Raw genomic sequence first — 16,818 nt, 5'->3', positions numbered from 1 at the left:
TTTATTGTACGCTGGCCCCCCGACGGCTGCGGACGTTAACGGAGCATTTATAGAGGTGAAATACACTTTTTCGAATGCTTTGATCGAACTACGTTGAGACTTTAGTGGGTCTCGGGAGAAAAGGACGAGGAAGAAGCACGGAACGGTGTCGAGTTTTTCTGCTCGTAGGAAGACAACTGAGAAGATCGTTGCTTTGTTTTTTGGAATTTGTGAGAGCGATGAGGGCATCGGAGGCAGGAAAAGCCTCGAAATCTTGAGAAAACGACGATTTCTAGTTTTCTGGAAGCCACAATTGCCCCGTGGATCGTAGAATAAAAACCTGAAGAACTCCTCCTTAATTCGTGACAAATCGACGTAACGAGGAGTGAAAAAACCTGCGGAGATAAACCGCCGAGGAACGATCCTCGTGCCTCGTTTTTTATTGGCTTCCAAATGAATTGAGATCAAAATGGGAGAGGGAAGAGAAGATATTCGATAAAGCAGCCAATGAGGAGTAAATGAGATCGCGAATAGAGTCAATGCGAGTCAATAAAGCACACGATCTCTCACACGCGTTATTTTCTACTTCAATATTTATGTATCGGCCACGAGATCGCACGTGCATAGTCCGGAGATCGCTTTCTCGAACTGGTTTTCTTCGATGCTAAACTTTTCAGTCATTCCATACTCGTCAAACGGAATAAATTCATCGAGCATGAAAAATTCGAAGAGTATATTCGCGAAAAATGATTTGACCAAAGTGAGAACGAATGAGAGAATGAGACGACGAAAGGAACTGAAAAATCATTCGTTCGCCGAATGCACAGAAAGAAAATTAACAAAAATCACTGGACTGATGAAATTGGAGTAAAAGAATCGCAAGGGAGTCGTCGAGTTCGTATTTCTGGATCAACCTTCCATTCGTGGAAGAAGATCGTCATCGGATTGGACCACACGTGATTCCTCATCGCTTCCGTCCCTTTTTAATGAACGCTTCTCTCATTCGTCGTAATCGTGAAATGCTATCCGAGTCCAGTAGCGAGAAATCGTGGTCCGCTTGAAGCTGACGGCGACTGAGGCGAAGAAGGTACGGTGATAAGGTTCAAATGAAATGTTTTCACAGTGAACGAAACAAAAGAAACGAAAATAAAGAACGGAACAATTCACACGGAGATAAAAGTTGTTGGTTATTTTTTCAACTCCAGGCCTCGCGCAGCGAACGCCGCTTTGTTTGGAACGAAATTAGATCCTCGAAAGTAGCGGCTACACACACGTAACGATTACGTTAAGTTGCCCCCGTATTTTCGAGATACTGAAGGAGATGAGGCGAAAAACAAGTAAAGCGAACGACTTGTTGCTATAACGGGAAAAGTTGGTTCGAGTCCAAGCGAAAGACAGTAGAGACGAATGAGAGAACGGAGAGAAGTGAAAACGATGTACAGGCACTCGCAAAAGTGGTGCTCCCTTCATCGAATTAATGACATCAAACCTCACGAAATTCGTCAACTTCATTGGGAGAAAAAATGTCTGTGAAATCGAGCAAACTTCGAAAATTCCGCTCCAGAGCCCGAATCAACCTTTTTTCATCGTTGTTTTCTCCCGAAGCCAGTTTTCCTCGAATTTTTCACCAATTTTGAGATCACTTTTCCCCAATTTTGAGTGAAACTTCGAAAATTTCAACCACCGCGTACTCGAAACGCTAGAAACTGAGGAGTGCACAATTTTCTAGTGTTTTCATCGGTGAAAAGTTTCACATTCGGCGCCAATGACACCGGAACTTTTGTACAAATTTCTCGAGTCTAATTTACACTTTTTTCTAATCGTCGCATTCAGAGAGAATCGTGCGAAACTGGCCGAAATTTGGAGTCCCAAAGTTCAGAAATTCAGAGTGCGAACATTTCATTACGAGAATCCGATTTAAAAGCGTCGCTCCGAGGCTCGCCCCGACCGCATTTATAAGCGTTGAAAATTCCTGTTCTGGATGAGCCTGTATCGCGGATGCGCGTCGGGATTGAGAGACGAGAAGACACGAGATACAAAAGCTGTGTCCTCATCTCTCGTTACACCTGTCCCTCGTGTGTGATCATTGACCTCACCGAGAGACAACGCGAGGAGGAGTACGAATTCGAGCACGTGTTTACGTTTTATTTATCTTCTTTTGCAACTGTTGCCAGAACCCGTTGACACTACTGTATTCGAAAGCTGTTCGGAGAATAAGAAAAAAAAACGAATTAGAAATAAATTGGTGGATGGAAGAGAGTGAAATTGTTACGAGGGACAGCATCGATAGACATTTTTATTTCGACTTAATTCAATGAAAGAAAATAACGAAATTGGACCCAGAAAGTGGAGCAACAAATTGACTCTACTCGAACAAAATAATCGAGCAAAAAACCGATAAAAGAACTTTTAAAAACCTGGGCAAAAGTAAACAAAATGAGCTAGTGAAAAAATCTGTACTCACATGAGATCGGGACGAAAGTGATGAATCATCGCACAGAAGGCAAGACCGTCTCTCCACGAGGTGGTCATGTTTTGCACGTTAACTCCTGGATAACCATCCGTTATTCTTCGGCACCATAGTTCCAGTGCCTTCGTGCCACGGCGTTCCGTCATTCTCTCTGCTTCTCGTGTGCCTCTTTTATTTTATTTTCTTTCCTCTCTGTTCCGTCGGTGTGCGAGTTTTTCTCGAGGTTCCAACGGAGTCTGGTGGCTCTCGGATCTTTTGTTCTTTCGCTTCCGGGAAAATCTGTGAAAAAAATAAAAAAAAGCCATTGATGAATGACGAACCAAGGAACACTCGATTAGCTGGGAGGAAAAATCCTCGTGAACTTTCGATCGATCCCGACGCTTCGCGGAGCCTCATTTTTCATGGCATTTTACAAATGCCATGAAAAATTCAGCGCGCCGAATTATCGCGTTTGAAAAAATCGCCCGAACAATGGCCAACAACGCGGAGCAAAGCGATTCCCGATATCGGTCTACAGGGCTAAACAAAGTACAAGTAATTAAATCCGACGTGACCTTTAACGAGTCAGATTTTTCGCTTCGATTGCCTGTCATCGCGAGAGGCAAATACAGCGTCGAGCAGCGAAAACAGCACGCACGTCAGTTAACCATAATCGCTCGTGTGTCAGTCAAACGGAAAATAATCGAGGAGAATTTCTATTCTCGTTTGTTCTAATGTTCAACTCCACCATTGAAGGTGAAACGAGAAACGATTCTACGAGGCTCCCACCTCAATTATACGCCTTTGCACAAATTTCATTCGAACATTTGTGCCTACTTGGCTCAATTTCTCGTCCGGTCTACTCACAGTCCGTTCGAAAACAATTCTTTTTTGTTTTCTAAACAATGATTGTTTAGAATTGGACACGAGAAACGAAGACGATGCTGAAGTTTCCAACGTTGGAGTCCAACGAAATGATCTAAAAAAACTGTCCAATAATTCCAGTAATTCTCCAATTTATTTCCAGTCGAATTTGTACTTTGTAGTTTTTTCAATCTACACAATTATGATTCGTGAAATAAAAAACTGATGGATAAATCATTTTATTTTCATTCATTTCGTTGGACTCCAACGTTGGAAACTTCAGCGTCGTGAAACGAAGGCTTTGGCAACTCGGCGTTCGGTTGAAGTGTGTCCACCATTCTGGGTCCTCCGAACTGTCAAATTACGAGAAACTCTCAAATTTCCTCATTTTTTTCAACGAAATGACTCTCGGTTTCGACATTTGCTGCCGCTTGTCAGCGATTTTTAAAAAAATCGAAAATGCTGAGCGATTTTTGTCTGCTCGTTATTCCGGGGGTTAAAATTTCGAGGAAAAATGATGAAATGACTCAGGGCAGAATGTTCGTTCCCCGCAAGCTGACGAATGCATGATTTCGGCGAACGGAGTTGGATTTTTCGTTGGGTCCGGCTGCCGAGAGGGACTTGAATGGGAGGGATTGTTGAATTCCTGTGGCTCGGGCGGGAGAAGAGACCGAGAGAGGAACGTGGGCGTTGGCAGGATAATGGCCGAGCGGTATTCTTCGCTCGGAGAGCGAGAGGAACTGCATCGGTGAGCATTAATCGGAAGATTCGTCAGGCCAAATATTTAACAAATCACGAAAGAGGCCCGAGGAGCGAGCCGGAGGCGAGAGGATCGACGGAGGGAATCGAAACCGCGAAAACGAAGGGGCAGGAACGAAAAACTTCGAGGATCGATTACCGAGCGTCAGGGAAACCTCGCCGACGGAAAATCCAGTCAAATATTCGCACAAACCACTCCGACGAACGAGTGACGGCCCGGAGGCCGGGGAGGGACTCGAATACAAAAGAACGGACTGTGGGACACGCGGCGGGAGACCCACTGACTCGCTTCAAGGCCAACGATCTTATCAGCCCCGTGACTAATGTCTGGTTTCTCCTTTCAGGCTCTCCAGCCGGGACCACGAACCTGCCTTTCTCCCCCCTCCAGCGAGGATCCGCGCCAACTGATTTTTCGTCTTTAGGTTTTTTTCTCTCTTCAGTTTTCACCGGGCCGAGAAAAGCAAAATTTTCACGCATCTTCGCCTCTCAATTAGGCAAAAGACTCAGGACTCTCAAGTTTGCAACGCTCGAGTCCAACGAAAGATGTGAAAAAACTCCCCAATTCCAGTAATTCTCCAATTTTGTTACCCGACTAATTTGCAATTCGTCCTTCTTCAGTCCGAAGATTCGTGAAATCAAAAAATTGGTTTACGATAAATTCGATATTCTTTTTTTTTTTCAAATTAAATTTCCATGGAATTATAATACTTTCTTAAACGACTTCGCTCTTCGAGGTTCGCGCACAAAACTGTCACTTCTCTTGATATTTTCTTTTTATTCGCTTCCATTATTTTTCAAGTGCTCTTTTTATCATAACTTTTTACAATGTGAACGTAGCACATTTCGAGTGCGCGTCTTCAAATGGAAGCAGGTTTCGAAATAAATGGCACAGAGTTCGAGCAGAGCAGTTATAGATTTTGTTCAATGAACTTTAAGAGATCTATCGAATAACCGAGCGTGGCAGTGGTCGAAAAAGTGACTCTGGCTCCGAGGGCAAAGGGCCTCGTGCGTCGACCTCTTTCTTGATCTGTAATTCGTTTTATAAACAAACTTATAGGACTGCGAGTTCGCTCCGATGTGTATTGTTCAATATCAAGTTTTATTACCGTGCTGATGTCGATGATTTTTGCTCACATTCGAAAATTGGCGAATTGCAAATATCATTTTCGTTTATATCGTTGAACTCGAGCGTTGGGAACTTCGGCGTCGTAAGATCCATTCCAATTTCGTCGAGCAGCTCCGCTTCCGAGGGAGATGAAAATATGGGACTTGGACGAGGCGTTGCTCGATTGGATTCTGCAAAGAAATTCGTCCTTCCAATTTTTTCTCGGCGCATCGAATCGCAGACGCGATGTTTTCTCGGCGAAAACATTCGACGAAAAAAGAACGAGTGCAATGATCGACTTTCTGCTGAAAAGTTGGTCGAATTTTGGCATTTTTATCTCGGCTCAGGCCTCGGTTGAGGCAGGACGACGAGTCACGAGGGGGTCAATTCGACGACGATCGACCGAGCCCCCTTTTCTGACGTTGGCTCGAGGGCCCCGGCTTTTGTACGAGGCTGCCAGGGCCCCGAAATCGTACGAGGATCGAGATCGAGATGGGAGGATGCCAGCGAGAGGGAGAGTGAGGAAAGCAAGTCGAGGGAGAAGGGCCGGGAGTTTCTGTAAAACTGGCGCTACAAGAAGCGGCGGAGGCCGAAGTGTGAGGGGGCCGGGGACATGCGGGGTGTCCGATGTCGCGGGCCGGTGCTGGACGACGCTGAAGTTTCCAACGTTGGAGTCCAACGAAATGAACGAAAAAAACGTTTGTAATTCACCAATTTTTTATTTCACGAATCGTTGGTGCAGTTTGAAAAACTACGAATCGGAAATTTGGCAGGGAACAAAATAGGAGAATCACTGGAATTATTGGAGAGTTTTTTTCGATCATTTCGTTGGACTCCAACGTTGGAAACTTCAGCGTCATGGTGCTGGGGGAAACTCCTTAAAACTCCTCGGAGGAGTTTTAAGGAGTTCGCCCGTCCGTTGGAGCCGGTGGGCTTGTGCGGGCGTCAGGACGAGCCGAGCGAGCGGATCGGAAGAGAGGATCCTTCCAGGAAAGTAACTTCGAGTTAGCCGTCGACGATCACGCGATTCTTGGCTCCGATACGAAAGCGCGCTCCTCGCGAGGGAGCTCGGGACGCGGCTGCGGACACCGGGGCCGGGGAGAGGCCCGGAAAATCGGATTTTTGGTAACCCGAGGAAGCAAACTCGAGCAGGAAAAGGCCAGTGAGTGGGAACGAAGCGCGAGCTCGTCCCCGGAAAAGGCGTTTTCTACGAGCCTGTACCGAGGAGGCTTATTCCTTCACTTTTCGTCCCCGGAGCCGCAACCGCCGAGACCCCTGCCTCGCTGATTCTTCGAGTGTGCGGGAAGAGGCCGCTCACTATTTTTTGGCGCTGTCTAACTCAGTCAAAGGAGACCGGGCCCGGACGCCGCTCCTGGGGAGGGGGACTCCGACAGGCAGCACGGGGGTCCGGGGGCCTCGTTTTAAACCTGCTTTAAAAGACTACCTGTCCAGAGCCTCAGTCTATATTTCTTCATTTCTTTTTTCCCAATCTCCCTCTCCATCTTCAACCTTCTTACGAACTTCGGCTCTCCCCAGCCAGTTGTTTTTTCTCCCCCCCCCCCCCGCCCCTTCGGCCCCTCGCGATTATCCTAACGCTCATTTGCATTTGTATGCGAATTTATGCCCGTGCGATTTCACGTGCAGCGTGCAAACACAAAAGACGAAAAAACGAAAGCGAGCGATCGCGGGGCTCGACGAGAGAATCCTTCGGAGAGCCGGGCTTCAGCCTCGTTACTCTTTGCGCCAACAAATTGTCGAGGAAATTTAAAAGGCGTGCGCGAACAAGCCCAATTCTGGTTTTAACGCGCACTCGGATTCTATTAAATTTACTTTTATTTTTGTCCCGTATTATAAATTCGACTAAGCAGCGTGAAACGGAAGGTCTTTCCGCGAGCGGAGCGTGGAACTCGAGAGTAAAAGAGGCAAATCCTCCGGGCATTGTGGGCCGCGGAGACCCGGAGTGGGGCAAACTCCGCGATCCCTCGGTCTCTCTCTCTTGTCTCACGGGCCCGAGTACCAGTGAAGAAGGAAAAAAGAAGGATGAAAAATAAAGAAATCCATCCAGGTGGAGAGTTTCTTGAATGGACGAGTTTTCGAAGGCGCTCGCACACACGAGCACGCACAAAAAGGACTGAGAAAACAAAGTGAAAGCAAGAGAATCGGTTTCGTGGTTCCAGCGCGCCGAAGATAAAGAGAGAGAGAGAGCGAGAGACCACCCCGCGGCTTCTCGGCCCTCGCTGCGGTGTATGAATTTCAATTTGGAGAATAATTCTCATCGAAATCGTAAAACAGTCATTACTCGATAATTTTACGTTTGTTTAAAATATAAGGAAAACAGGAAACTTTGACATCGCAGGGTAAGTTTTGTGTAACCTCCGTTCGGTTGGACGAACTGAACGAAAATAATTCTTCCCCGAAAAACCGAATTTTGGTTTTCAACGCGGCTGCAAAGCTCGTAACTGAAAACAATATTTCTCCGAGAAAAGGAAATAATGAAAAATCGTGAGATTCGAAAACGAATTTTTGGTCGAATTTTGGCAGTCATTGGCGATGAAAAATTGATGCGAAATCCCGATTTTCGTTGTGCACGAAGGATTCAGTTGAAAAAGTTTGAAAAAATGTAAAATGACGCCAAAAAAATGTTTCCAGTGAATGCATCGGCGAAAATAAAGATCTGGTCGAAACCCCTTAAAATTTTAAAATTGGACATTTCGATACCAGCCGTTGAGAGAATTTAATAAAATGCTCGTATTAAATTGATTTTGTTATATTTACGGGAGCGTAAAATGAGGCGCGGATGCTGGATCGTGTTACGAGAATATTGAGTCACCCTGTCTCCGGAGGAAAAAGTGAGCGCGGCGCGTCTATATGTTTATAGGTGATTGCACTGTTATACATTCGTTGCGTAAAACGAGTTACATGTGCAGCCCCGGATACGGCGGGCCGGCTGGCACAGCGAAACGCGACATAATAATGAATAATAAAATGATGAAAGATGAAACAAGACGAAAAAGTGGTGCACGATTTGAGAGTGTTGAGATCGATAAATAGCGCGACGATCGAGTGATGAATTAACTGTCAAAGCGTTGCGTTGGTTATCGAGTCCCGAAGATCACGATGCTGAAGTTTCCAACGTTGGAACTCAACGAAATGATCTAAAAAACTGTCCAATAATTCCAGCAATTCTCCAATTTATTTCCAGTCGAATTTGTACTTTGTATTTTTTCAATCTACACAATTATGATTCGTGAAATAAAAAACTGATGGATAGATCATTTTATTTTCATTCATTTCGTTGGACTCCAACGTTGGAAACTTCAGCGTCGTCGAAGATCGTAATCTCGAGCTCGACGAATTGTTTTCGAGAGGAACAAAAAAAAGAGGGGGGGGAGGGGGGGGGGGAACTAAACAGGAAAACGCTCAGTTCACTTCGATCGTTGGACAATATTTTTTGCCACTTTCATCGGGGCTTTCGTCGGGCTTTTGGTAAGGAGAGACGTTTTTTTGACAGTCGAAGAGGCGCCATTTTGATCGGGGGGATTTGACAGGTTGGAATGGCCCGAAAGTTTAATTTCGCAGCTTGTCAAATGTCCGCGACGAATTTGCGACACTTTTTAAAACAACGATCGAATGAGCGAAGAGAAAAAAAGACTCCGTCCCAGCGCGCACAACACTCGAATAATCCACTCGAACGTTCGAACGACAAGTTTTTCAATGCGCTCGACAGGCCCGTTAAGAACCGAGGAGATGGAAAAAAGAAGGAATAAAAATAATGGCAATGAATGAAAAACTGAAGAATGATCGAGGAAAGCGACAATGGCTTTCACCTGCGTTGATAATGGCGGAGATAATGAGGGCTCTAGTCGAGTATATGCGAGGCACTTGTAAAACTGGCTGCTCCTTTGGAGAACACGAGTACGTATTATGAGCGCGTCGAGTGGCGGGTTCAACCGCTTCTCGATAGCGGTAGATTTAACGTGTCGTGTTTTTTCTCTCTCGCTCACAGGCTGCTTGTCGCGAATATATGTATTTGGGGTTAAGTGGGCTCGAGAAATCTTTCAAGTCGGTGGAGGGATGTTCATTGAGCGAGATTGGAGAAACGCGATAGGAAAGAGCGCCGCGATAAGAGACCGAGAGCCACCGCACATTCGCTCGCCCCTTATTCGACCGTTTTTTAACGCGGGAAAATAAGAGTTGATAAGGAGAAAATGGATCGAGTGGTGAGGAGAAATCAATGAAGACGGGAAAAAATTGATTTTTTCAGGCATTTTTATTATCTTGAGCTCGACGGGCGGAAGTGGGATGAGGGAATCTCACGTAACGCGATGTGCACATTTCCGGCTTTCCCTCATCTTCTCTGCTCAGTGCGCGCGGTTTCGTCGCGTGCAGGTATCGTTACGAAATGACTTTTTTCAAGTGGCACGAAAGCAAACTATATTTCCATCTTGTAAACACACTCGTTTTCTATGCGTCCATGTCCAATTATTTCCGTCGTATTTTCACGAAGACACTCGAAAACGGAGGGACGGAGGGCGAGAACAAATATGGCGAAGACCGTAGCGAGGTTAGAAAACGCGCTGCCGAGAGCGAGTGACGAGACACCTAGCGCTCTTCCCGCGCGGCCACTTTCAGCAGCGGCTCCCTCGAATTATTATTTTTTCTCCTTCTTTTACCGAACACCTCCCTCTTCCGCTGTTCTCGTAGATAAATCCCGAGGATCATCGCAACACGAGAGTCAATCCTCGGCACGCATGCACATGCACTCATATATATGTATATCAAGTAATAAATACAATTCTCGTGTGTGCGACGAGAGATGAGGATAGGAGAGACACTACGTTCGGAAGAGGAATAAAGAAATAAGAGAAAAGAGCGAGAGAGAGCAAGTGCACGCGAGCGCCACGGGAGCGCTTAGGGAGGAATACACCGTGGGAACGCGCCTGCCAACACTCGCGAGAGAACATAACAGGTATACACAAACACACACACAAATGTATATTCGTGTTCGAAATACATAGAGAAAATTACAGGGTGTCCCGAGAGGAAATATCAGCCGAGAATTCGACGCCCAAAAAAAAAAAAAGTTTTATTTTCATTACTTTTTTTTATTATACTGATACGATCGAGATATACGGAGGGGAATCGTTAGAATTTTTTTTTATTTTTATAATAATAACGGGCCCAATTAAAAACCTGGTGGGGGGGGGGGGCTCGCACGGTCGTTTACGTGAAATAACTGGCAGGTTTGAGAATTGAAAGAATATTTAATGAAATTAGTTTGTATGGTAGAAAAATGTTTTTTTGGTTTTTGTGTCGCCGTTAAGTTCACACTGCGAGAAAGAGAGAATCGACGATACGATTGAAGCGGTCACGTGATGCAAAAATTTTCGACGCAACGCCATCTTTGATTTCTCCTGCAGTTTCGACCGCCGCTGGTAATTTGGAATGATTTTTGGCGTTTACGTTTTTCGCGTAATTCGTATGACGATTTTTCACGGTTGGAACTCATTAGGATTCGATTCGCTGATGTCTTGATCGATCTGACAGTCTTTAGTTTGCTTACAATGAAAGTTGGAGGGAAATGTATGTTGTCAATTCACCACGTCCGATGGGATTAAATGTGGAAGATTCAACCGGGAAATGAGTCATTTACATCGTTGGTGTACGCATTAAGTATACAGTCGATTAATCAGAGTATAACGGGCCACTCGTATTGATAAGAATTCTGATTCTCGATGTGCTCTTACTGCGATAAGGACGCATCTGATCCTCTCTCTTTCTCTCTCTCACGACCGGCTTCCAAACGGCGTCGATCAAATCTTACTCAACCCGTAAAATAAACAATCAACGAAAAAATAGGATTCAGAAAAGTGCCAGCGTTCATTTGCATACGAATTCATACTTTGCTCGATACTATATTCATGCCGTAATCTATTTACAAACATCGCATTTTTTATTCTGCTCTATTCGTATCGACGTAATTTTTTATTTTGACGGTTAGAAGCTTTCGCGAATTCCCAGACGTCTAGAATTTTTATTCACAATTCCTACTTTGCTACGTGATTCTCAACGTCTCTGAAGCACGAATATTTCGTAGTTCGACGAATCGAGCGTGCACGCGACATTTATCGATTCATTATGTTTTGCATGCGAAATAAAATGGCAGAAGGATATATTCTATTTGTGGAATAGAACTACGGTTGTCGCAATCTACATTCGTGTGAATCATAACCATTGTAAAATAAATCGTTTGCATTGCTATGTAAATAAATAATGAACAACTCCATCCGTATACTTAAACGGATATTCGTAATTACTAAGTAAGGTTAGGATTCAATGGTAATTACTATGCAAGGATTATGAAAAAAATTCTCACAGGAAAAACGTCCGTTACCTTTTACGTCACTCGTATGACCCCTGTATACGGGGCTTTGGAGCTACGGTAGTCCCTCGGATCAGCCCCTTTTTTCAATATATGCCGTTACGTTCTCACACAGCCCTTCTTCACTTTTTGCATAACTCTCCCGAGACTTTTCCTCTGAGCAAAGACTTCGATAAAGTGTGTACTTTTTTGCAACAACTCGTAAACGTCCTTCGCTACTTCTTGTTTCTCTTTCGTTCAAAACCACTGCACACTGTCAATGATATGGAAACGTGTTTATTTTTTCGTCCTTTGTCAAGTTACCGACGCGAGTAAAATCGATGAATTCGAGTACGCTGGTAAAAAGTGGCCCAGCAATGCTTCAATCACATGTTTGAAAAATTGAGCGTTTCCACGATTTTTACGAGGTCTCTAAAGTCGAGTAGCTTTTCGAGTATTCCAAAAACACGTCAAACTCGACATGAAAACGTCAGACACACCTGTTTGATTTGTCAGGCTGCGTTAAACGAGAATTAATCAAAAAGTCGATTCAGTTCTACGAGTCTCAACTTGCTTTAGCACCGGAAAACCGAAAATCGTAAACAGTAACACGCGGGGCTATGAAAATTCGATAAATTTTCGTGGCAATTCGCCGTGTGTGTTTGTAAATGCAAAACACACGACACGAACAGGCTACGCGCGTGCGAAACAGCGACTGAGACGCCACGAGTAGTGCTAGCTACGTTTCTACACGCGCAGCCGCCCCTCCCGCCCTCTCGCGCTCAAACGTGGGCAACACGCTCAACCGCGCCGCACTCCCCACTCCTCGTCGTCGCAGCTCACCGTGGACTCACTCGGCTGCAGGGATTCCCCCACTCGATCGCCACGTTTGAACCCAACCGAACCGAATCCCAACGAAAACCGCGACACGCCGGACCCGCCCGGTCTCATTTCGTTCCTATACGCGCTCACCCGTTCGCACGTGTACGCTCCTTTTTTACCCTCGATTTCTACCTTACCCACTGATTCATCGGATTACGTATCCATATTTTTGACTCGTCGATTTTTCCAACCGTCCATCTATTTTTTTTCCACCAACAACTACAAAGTCCCGCAAGTGCTTTTATTGTCTATCCAATCAATTGACACATTCTAAAATCGTAAAATTTTTCTAATAAAAATACCCAACGATCAATTCCGTCCACACAACGTGTCCCGCATCCCGTTTTTATGTAATTTATACATGAATCGACGCAACTGCAATATGACGAACACTGGAATTCCATGGAGCGGGATTATTCGGAGGTATTTTCAACGAATTTACAGAGTTGAAAAAAATGGTACGTGTGTTCTAGAATGCGATGAAAAAGATTCATTTATTTTCGTCGTTGAATGCGAGAGCGCAGGCTTTTGAGGAAAGTTCATGCAAACATACTATAAGCATAAAAGTTGTGAGAGAGAGAGAAGCGATGGGAGAATCTATGTCGAAGCAGTTGCTGCGACACGAAGAACCACTTCTACCTGTTATACTGCCTTGCCGCGCTGTCTCTTGCTTCGCTCGGCTCGCTTCGTCTTGTAAGTACTAAAAGTGCGTGCAGCCGCAGCAGCGCACGGTAGAGAATAAAGCGAGAATAACCTCGTGATTTCGAGTCTCATCTGCGTAGGGAAATAAAATGACAAAAAAATGAAAGAGACAATAAAAAGAGGCACACGAGATGAAACAAAACCACGATAGCGCGCGCTTCCAGTATAATCTGCGAGCCGTTATTGCGCGCTACTTTTCACGTCCGTACGACGCGACACAGGATGTTTGAAATACATTTACATACGCGCATTAAACCATTAGCGTTCGTTTTTTTATGCATTTTTTCATATGAATATTGAAACCGAGCAAAAAGGAAGCTTCGGTTGAGCAAACGGACCGAAATCTACGAACAAATAAAAACGTTGTTTCGAACGTAACTCCTATTCGATCGATCGCATAACCTCAATTTTTGTTTTAACCCTGCGAGAACAAACGATATAAAACACCGAAAAAGATTTCCACTTTTTTTCATGCGGCAAAACAAAATCATTGCGACACGTCAATTCGAATATGTGTCTCATTTTTTTCCATCACTTTTGAATTTTTTTCCCTCACATCGCTCCGAATCCCGAGGGAATAATGAGAGCAGAAATTCTTTTTCTCTCTCGAATCTCGTCGGTGAGCACACACGAGGCTGAATGAAAGGGGAGGGCGAGGGGAGGCCGCGGCTCGTAGAAAAAGAATGCTTTACCTCTCTCACAGAGACTAGGCTCATACAAAACTTTCGAGCCCTTTTAAGCGCACACATTATCTCGAGCGTTTTTACGGGGGAAAGAGGGCGCTCGACGGTTCTTTCAATTTTTGGCAAACTCCTTTTTTTCTCCGAGGCTTTTACAACCGACGAGCACTTTTTTCGTTGCGGAACGAAATTTACGATGTAAAAATAGCACAGCGAAGCAACCGTTCATCGAGGGCTGTCACTTGGATCATTTATCCCAACAATTCCTCGCTTTCCATCAACTCTTCCAGCAATTTATCGATATTCGATTAATCTGCAACGAGCTCACGATTTCTCCTATTTTTAATAATTACGATCGCAAAACCAGCGACACGCAATTAACGAGAAAAATGTAAAAACATTTACACTTATTCGTAAATACATTATTCCACAAAGTCCTGATATCGTTACACCATTCTCGGACGGTAGTTAACGAAGTAAATTGCCAATTGAGCAGTGCCGAGTCTTTTCAACAGTGACGAGTGCGTCTAGACGGACATCCTAATGATCGTTTTAATCTTAAGGGGGCAAGGAAGAAACTCGAGGTGATTGTCACGTCGTGCTTTAAACGCGATTAAGAAACGCACAAATGAGAAAAGTTGAGAATTATCGAATTTAGCTTAATCTTATTTTTTTTATGCGGAGCTTCTCAGAGCGACCGATATAAAATGGCTGATTTTCGTATTTTTTTTTAAAACCGTTTACCGTTAACTCCTCTACCCAAAAGTGTCATTTTTCTGAAAGAATTTTGCTGATTTCGTATTTACTTTGATTACTCGAGATAAAACTGTATTTTTTTAATAAAGAAAAATGCTTTCCTTAGTCCACGTGTGTGTACTGGAAAACTGAAAATGTGTTTTTTTTTCGCTTCAATATTGTGCAACGTGTCGAAAATAATCGAACGTGAATAATACAACCGTTTCTCTCGGGTGGGTTTGAGTACGCTTTTCTGGTGCACTCTCAATCGATCGATCCAAGAATAACAAATTCTGTAACGAGAGACCTCCGAGACATTCGATAATCTAAGAATAAATTGAGCGTATATACGTACGTGTAATGTGGACGAAAGAGGATGGGCATATATATATCGCGGTAACGGCGAAGCGGTATTTACACGTTGGGAATGAAGAGTGAAAACATTGTGAGGTTAGAAAAGATCGAGGAACACGAACTTCTCATAAACTCTATTTCAATATTATCTTTTCTCTGGCTTTTTTTCTCGTTTGTTTATTTTCCGAGTCACTCACACTTCGCGTGTTACGATGCGCGCGAAAATTTCATCGCGCTTCCCCCGGAGTGTGTACAGTGTGGAGGAGAGAAAATGATTTTCGTCGCTGCTCCCTTTGTTTGCCACAAAAACGGTGAAAGTTATCCCGCCTTTTATTTTCGTTGGGTTCGCGCCCGAGATGGCAGCACGTGCGCCATTGTTTGTTCGGACACGCACTAAAGTTTTGTATTTTTTCGTCGACGCCGAGTTGCTTTTTTCGCCTATTGTTCGAGATCGAGAACTGAACAATTCTCTTCCGTCAGAGGGCGTCGACTCCTTATTCGGGACGCGAAAGTTTGATTACGCTTTTCGTGCTATCTCCAGATCCATTTATTCGAGGATAATTGAAAACAGGAAATTCGAAAAGTTTGAGCGCGTGCAATTAGTCAAATAATTTATTTACAGCGAATCGAAGCGCGGGCGGAGAGAGAAAAAACACGCTCCCGGCTCGTCCGACGCGAGAAAGAATCGCGCTCACAGACGCCCTCGAGATCGCTCGCACAGCCCACAGTGAAAGTTGTTTCCCATTATGTGTGAGACCAGACTCAACTTTATGCAGCAGGTGCATCATCGGTACACTCTCTCAGCGATGGATTCTACTGATTAAAAATAAAATAAGATTCTTATCGGGTGAAGCCGGTTGCGAAGAAAATAAAAGTCAAACAATGATCGATCATAACCTCTTTTTTTATTCTCAAGTTTCTCGTGTCAATCTTTCGTTGCTTTCTCGTGACAGCTTTCGTTTTCAAATAGTGAACAGGGAATCATGAAAACGAATAAATCCGTCGAATTTAATAATTTTTCGTAATTATTTAACTCTCTAACCATTTAATGCATAAATATAACAACGAATTCGATCCGATTGTGTTTTCATTTAATTTACTCGTCGATGTGTGTATTATCGACGGTGAATCACACCTAAAAGTTATCGGTTTGACCTTCGTACGTAAACCTCGATACGGTCACACGCGACGACTTCCGAAACCTTCCTCTTTTCCTCGAGTATCTCTCTTCCCTTTTTCTCCGCGTACTTTTTCCACTTTAGAGCGCGCGAGCGTGCGAGACCGATAAGTTGTTCGTTGAAACAGTCAAATATGGGCTCAACCTTCGTCAGAGCAGTCAGCTCTAAAAATAACACTCGTATTACATTGAAATTAATTTTTATTCGCAACTTCGTCCAACTCTGAAGGATTTTCTGTATTTGGATACAATTTTCGGACTGCTTTGAGCGTGCTGACTAGTGTTTTTTATCTTTATTTTCGCATCGATTCTTCCGTTCGGAAGTGTCATTAACTCGCTAACTCGCATAACCTCAAAATCGATTCGATCGTAAAATCTTACGAAAATCGTCGCGAGAATCGAAATGCGTGCTCGTCGTTTATCGAAGAAAATACTCTCGGGATATTGAACCAATGCTGGATCGATTAGTCTTCGATTTTTATGAAAATATTCCATACGGGGACAAGTGCGCGCGAGTCCGTACGTATTGATACGCCTTATAAGTGGATTATCTGGGTTGACGAACGACGATGTGTGCCTCGCTGATTCGTTGCCGGTTTTCTCCGCTTCCCGGTGCGCGAGAGCCCGAGCACACAAGCCCGTTTCTTCGTCCGTGTGTGCAAACTAAAACGAGCAACAAACGTACAAACATGGACGTCATAGCTGTTCTCGTAGATTGCACCATGTTTTTAATACACATATATATGTATATATCGCAAAGAGGTCATTCAC

At 44.2% G+C, this 16,818-nt stretch overlaps 1 protein-coding gene across 1 annotated transcript in view; it reads right to left on the bottom strand.

Moving 5' to 3' along the window:
• The window catches only part of MICAL-like (protein), a 28,332-nt gene extending 16,114 nt beyond the window's left edge, over positions 1–12,218 (bottom strand). The window contains exons 1-2 of the mRNA XM_043427126.1: positions 11,551–12,218; positions 2,444–2,728 (exon numbers count right to left, since the gene is read on the bottom strand). Of these exons, the coding sequence (XP_043283061.1) occupies positions 2,444–2,595 (152 nt within the window). The 5' untranslated portion in view covers positions 2,596–2,728; positions 11,551–12,218. The remainder of the gene's footprint in view (positions 1–2,443; positions 2,729–11,550) is intronic.
• Positions 12,219–16,818: the final 4,600 nt, after the last annotated feature.

Source organism: Venturia canescens, chromosome 8 (assembly GCF_019457755.1).
Source record: "Venturia canescens isolate UGA chromosome 8, ASM1945775v1, whole genome shotgun sequence".
NCBI lineage: Eukaryota > Metazoa > Arthropoda > Insecta > Hymenoptera > Ichneumonidae > Venturia > Venturia canescens.
The sequence above is the reverse complement of the archived record's forward strand: the minus strand, read 5'-3'. Positions and strand labels throughout refer to the sequence as shown.